At 30.9% G+C, this 5,773-nt stretch overlaps 1 protein-coding gene across 2 annotated transcripts in view; it reads right to left on the reverse strand.

The window, feature by feature from the left end:
• Positions 1-4,457: 4,457 nt before the first annotated feature.
• Positions 4,458-5,773, reverse strand: part of LOC110022496 (auxin efflux carrier component 3a-like) — a 4,907-nt gene continuing 3,591 nt past the window's right edge. For both annotated transcript variants that reach the window (XM_020721463.1, XM_020721462.1), the window contains 3 exons: positions 5,017-5,174; positions 4,797-4,873; positions 4,458-4,713 (listed from right to left, as the gene is read on the reverse strand). In XM_020721463.1, coding sequence (XP_020577122.1) covers positions 4,647-4,713; positions 4,797-4,873; positions 5,017-5,174 — 302 coding nt within the window. In that variant the 3' untranslated portion in view covers positions 4,458-4,646. The remainder of the gene's footprint in view (positions 4,714-4,796; positions 4,874-5,016; positions 5,175-5,773) is intronic.

Here is a 5,773-nt window from a genome sequence, read left to right on the forward strand (position 1 = left end):
GTTAAATTAAAATTTTAAAATTTGATCAATTAATTGATCAATTAATTTTTACTCATGTTTTTAATTTTTATAATTGTATATTTAGGCCTATGCATAAATATGATGCTAGAATGTTTTATCTTATTAAAAATTCAAGTTTGGGGGATTGAAAATTTTTCTAAAACTTGAAGTTTATTTGTTTTCAAATGTACTACAAAAAAATTTGATTTTGATTTGAAAAAAATAATTACGCATATGAAGTTGTATTAGAAAAGCAAAAATTTTGAATATAGAAATGAGTAAGAAAATTTAGTTGAAACTTATATTAATGAAGAAAAACTTAAAAATTTTTTAGTGTAGAAATGACAAATATTGTGTAGTTATCTTTTGTAGGAGCAATTCTATTTTTGAAAAATTTAGAAGGGTTAGATTTTTATTTTAAATACTTAAATTTCTTTTATTAAAAATAATTTTTAAAATTATTATTATATTTTTAAGTAAAAGATTTTTATCAAAATTTTGTTTAAGGAGGAGTTGAATTCAAAATTTTTTAAAGGTCTGTCCATATATAGTAATCCTCACTTAAGAGAAAAAAGAAAAATAAAAAGAAAAATAAAAAGAAAAGAAAAAAAAGAAAAAGGAAAAGAAAGTTGAAAAAGATAAGAAACTTGAGGATTAGTGCTTAATCAAAAATTAATTACATATCTGATCTTTTAAAGTATAAGACTTGAGAAACTCTTAAGTTTACGGATATAATATAGTAAGTATCATTATTCTAAATAAAAATTTTTAAGTGGAGAAAATAGAATGCCTAAACTCTATATTTGAAAAATTTACAAATATTTCTAAACTAGATAGGAACTCAAAATTTTCAAACTTCTTTATATTAAAAATTTTTAAATTCTAAGTTGGTCTCATATACTAATGTTTTTTCTAAATTGGACTACTATATTTCTAGATCAGAATTTTAGAATATTCTAAGAATTTTAGACAGAATTTTAGAATATTCTAAAGAAACTCATTTACATAATCAACTTATTTTAGTTTTGAATGATTGGAGTGTAACTTGAGGACAAGTAACATTTTATGTTTGAGGGATTTTGATACACCTAAAATATATAGTCTTTACATACACATTTTTAACTTTTTTTTGAGATATTGCGCATTAATGGAAGATATTAGTGTGTTTCTCTGTCAGGTATAATCAAATGGATAAAAAATGGTGAAAGGAGTGAAAATGGATCAAATTTGGAGCAAAAATGAAGAAGATGTGCAAAAGAACTATGATGCTTAAGCGCCTATAATTGGCTCTTACGTGGCACCAAGAACCTCTTGCTTAAGCACCAGAAGTAGTTACTTTATGATTCAATGAATTTGGACAAATTTTTGAAGAGGTTTTTTTAAGAAACTCTTGGTGAAAACGTGGGAAATACTTAATGAACATGAAAATACATTCAATTAGCTTTTGAAAGGAGGTAACTCTTGAAACATTCATTGAATGTGGACACATTTTGAAGAGACACCAATGCACCTTTTGAAAAATTATAAAAGAAGGACTTTGATTGGATTGAAGATACTTATTCCTCTCTCTCACACAAGTCTCCACCCCTTCTAGACACCGCCGACACCTCTATCTCTATTAGATCAATTAGGATGTTTTTTTAGAGAGAAGAAGAGAGGAGTTGTAGTGTGTGAGTAGAGAGTATTATAAGAGAAAGGAAGAGAAGAGATTCAAAGGTACTTCAAGAGTTTGGTGGAGATTATTTGAGATAATTTTTTTTCTTTGTGACTATAGTTGGTTTTAATTTAGACGTCTTGCTTGTTTGCATAATTTCTACTTTCAAACTTATGTGTGGTTGTGTTTTCTCTATAAATTCTGAGTAGTTTTCTTTGTCTTTTTCCTTGAAATGATAAGTGATAAAGTATTGGATGAAATTTGTGTGAAGTATTAATTTTTAATGTTAGAATAAGATATGATGAATTTAAACTTTGTACTTCATTTACTTCTTGATTTGGCCAATTAAGAAGTTAATATCTGTTGTGAGAACATGTAATATTTGAGATGGTATTTTCTCATTCAACTAATGGTAAGAATCGCATGAGATTGTATGGATGAGAATGTAATTCATATGGTTGAGTGCAAATATATAGGAAAATAAACTTTGAAAGGTGTAAAATTAGATGACTTTCAAGTGACAGACTAAAGCCACCAAATTAGTTTATAGTTTTAGGTTTTGATACGAGATGTTAGCCGCCAGGTGGAGAGAGAAGAGGGAACTCTAGATTGAGAGCTAGTATCTTCGCTACCAAACCCGTCTTCAAGACTATTCAAACTTTAAATTAGCCAATATTCTTTATAGCATCTCTAGTAATGCTAAAGAATATTATTGCTCCTATTTGGCACAACACAATTTGAATACTTCCACAACATAAGTCTTATACTTGTTACTGATTCATGTAAGGAAAAAGATATTTTATTTATAATTCCTTCATCTTACAAATATCTAGTTAAGTTTAGTTAGTTGTTTACTTTCAATTATCAAAAATTACAAAAAGAATCAAAATTTTATTCCTATTGTAGCATCTATAGCTTGTGTAAGAATATGTTACAAAAGTAAAAAAATTTATCTAATTTATTTTGATTTTAGTTGCATATTTTATTTTTCCCTATGGGTTCGATATTTGGGGTTTAATCAAAAAGTCCTATATTACTTGATAAAAATATGTATACTTGCGTAGTTTCTCATATTTAAATATTTCTCATATTTAAATATAATATTTAAATATAATAATTGTGTTCTTATTTGCTTTGAAGTCTTGTTTTTGGCAGTCGTTGCAAAGTAAGAAATATAAAAAAAAAGAAAAATTAAGATTATAACTACTTATATTGTACTGACATATAAAATCGGGATCAGCTCCCTAATTTGAGATACCTTTGGTCCATTACAACAAATCATGGTCTTAGGTGATTTTATTAGCATCCTAGGAGGCTAAACATGGCAAGAAAGGATTAACCTTAGGTTAACTCCAATGGTTTAAGCCATTTTAGATTTTAGGCTCAAAATTGGGGGTTTGGGCTCAAAATTGGTTTTGGGCTTGACTTGGGCTTGGATCGCTTCAAATTGGTTTAGAAAAATGTCATGAGGAATTTAGGATTTCAAATTCGGAAAATTGGATTGGTCATAGGGTTCAATTAATGAGATTTGGAGTTTGGGTCAATTTAGGGTATTTGACTTAGGCATAGATTTTGGATTAGGAATGGGTTCAGTTGGGCTTGAATTTGATTTCAATTGGTCTTGGACATGATGAATTTTTATTTGGATTTAAATTTAGGGGAGTTCGAAGTCAATCTGGTGGAAATTGGGGATAATTTTGGCATTTTAGGGATTTACGGGCAATTTGGTAATTTTGGTGCAATTGAATTTTTTAAGTGGTAAGGAATGATTTTTGGGGATATTTGGAGTGAATTTGGTAGTTTTAGGAATTCTTGGAATATGAGGGGTATTTTGATAATTTTGGAAAAATTATGGGTAATTTTGAAATTTTTAAGAAATTGGGATGTTTTGGTCAATTTGAAGAAAATTGGTGAATTGGGGTATTTGGAGGAATTTTTTAAGAAATTGGGGTGTTTTGGGAATCCCCTATAAGTTCTATTGTGAGAATTACTCCCTCGTTGTTTGCTTCTAGCAATTCTATTATATCCTCCTCATCGCTCGTGAGAACTCTCTGGCTATGGTTATTGTACTCTACCGACAACATAGCATTCATTCCTTGCTAGAGTTAATTACACTTGATTGTCTGTAGTAAACGGGGTTGCTCAGACGACCCATAAAATGGGCAATAGTATATTCACCCAATTTCTTTTTTCTACTTCAACATTCTTTCTCAGTAGATATATAATCTTATTTTGTACCATGGTCTGGCCCTTAGTTTGGGGGTGATGGACTGAGGCGAATTTGTGACTTATCCCCCGACTTTATCAGAAGTCTCAGACCTTCCTGCCCAATAACTTTCATTATCAATGAGATTTATTTGGAAGTTTTTAAAAATAACATATATATATTTGCAAGTTTTAAGAAATAATAACATATACTAAACACTTTGGTACCATAATTTTTTTTTAACAAATAAAACGGATGTGAAAGTTCAGTCGTTTCTTCCCGAGTCTTGATTAAACTTATATTGTCTGGAAAAAAATATTAGAGGTACTTATAATATAATAACTTATATTTACACATTAACATTTGATGTCTCAAAATAGATGAGTGAAAATGTCTTTTATTTAAGAAAAGTTATTCAACATGATCATTTTGACGTAATATTAAAGATTTGAATTTTTTTTGTATGTAAACATAAATTTTAGATATTAGATAGAAAAAATGTGTAAAAGGGTATTATCATTCAAGTATTAACGGACTAAAATTAGTTAAAGACTTTAGTTTGAACAAGTGGGAAGAGCAGAATCAAGCTTAAGTGGTGAACTTCTTTTCAATCAAATCCAAACAAGACGTTCATTTCTGCGAGATTTGCCGCAAGTTGAAAAATGTAAAACATAAAGTAAAAAAAAGGTAATTTTTCGGACACCGGACTGGCCTCGCTGCCTGAGACGTCCCCATCGATGGAAGACTCCGTATTTCTTCTTCTTTGAGTCCGGCAAAACTCCGCAGTTATAATCCAAGGATGATATAGTAAAACAGCGTGATAGGAAGAGCAATCAGCATACCGAAAATAACCCTACGAATTCCAGTTAATATCAAAGACGATATCCCTGGTAGAATTGATTTATCATTTGATGAATTAATAGTTAGATGACTTACGCCGTGCTCAAGATGGCTGGATGGACGTTGTACTCCTTGGCGAAGACGAATGGGACGATGCCTTGCGGTAGTGCCGCCTGATCACAAAGTGACGGTCAGAATACAAAGCAAGAACCCACTCCCCACACCGCCACAATTAGTCTAGAATGAAAGAGGACAAGCATACGGCTGTTTGGGTGTGTTTATGACGAGAGAAAAGAAGGATGGAATATACATGCACCTGGACAATAGCAACGCGGATGAGATCGCCACGGAGGCCGACGGCGATGGAGGCGACGGTCATCACTGCCGGGCCGGTCAGAAATCGAACAGCTGTCGCGAAGCCCGCCAAGGCGTTCCCGCAAGCGATGATTTTTGGTTGAAGCGCCATAAAAAATCCTGCTAAGCAGCATGGAGTAAAAAACTTGTGAACAAATAATTTGTAATAAAAATATGAAAAAATAGTATCACGATACAGTGAGACGATGTTTTTTCCAAAACAATAATTATTTTATTATAAATTAATATACATACCACAAAAAAATTATGTATTTAGATATATAGCCCTTAATATTTAATTTAATTCTATAATATTTTATTGCTAAAAATTTATACATAAAAATATTTATTTTACTCTTCAAATGATAAATGATTTCCACATTTTTTATGTCAGAAAATTTAAAGATAATCTCCAAATGTTTCGGGTTGTTTAGAAGCAATTTTTATTTTTTGTCCTTTATTTTTAAAAATTTAAAAATATAAATAAATAATAAAAATAATAATTACTTCCTTTTATATATATATATTCATGGGATAGCATTATTATTTTCTCCTAGCCCACTGAGTACTAGCAACTGCCTGCCCCCCACTTTCTGTTACTGGTCGTCATTGACAACATGTTGCCGCGGAACACCTGCCTCATGTTGCTGCGGAACACCTGCCTTTGCCCCCCCTGTCCGATAGCAGCCCGTCAGCAGCCCGTCACCCCCCACCACCTC

This window comes from Phalaenopsis equestris, unplaced genomic scaffold (genome assembly GCF_001263595.1).
Source record: "Phalaenopsis equestris unplaced genomic scaffold, ASM126359v1 Scaffold000193, whole genome shotgun sequence".
NCBI lineage: Eukaryota > Viridiplantae > Streptophyta > Magnoliopsida > Asparagales > Orchidaceae > Phalaenopsis > Phalaenopsis equestris.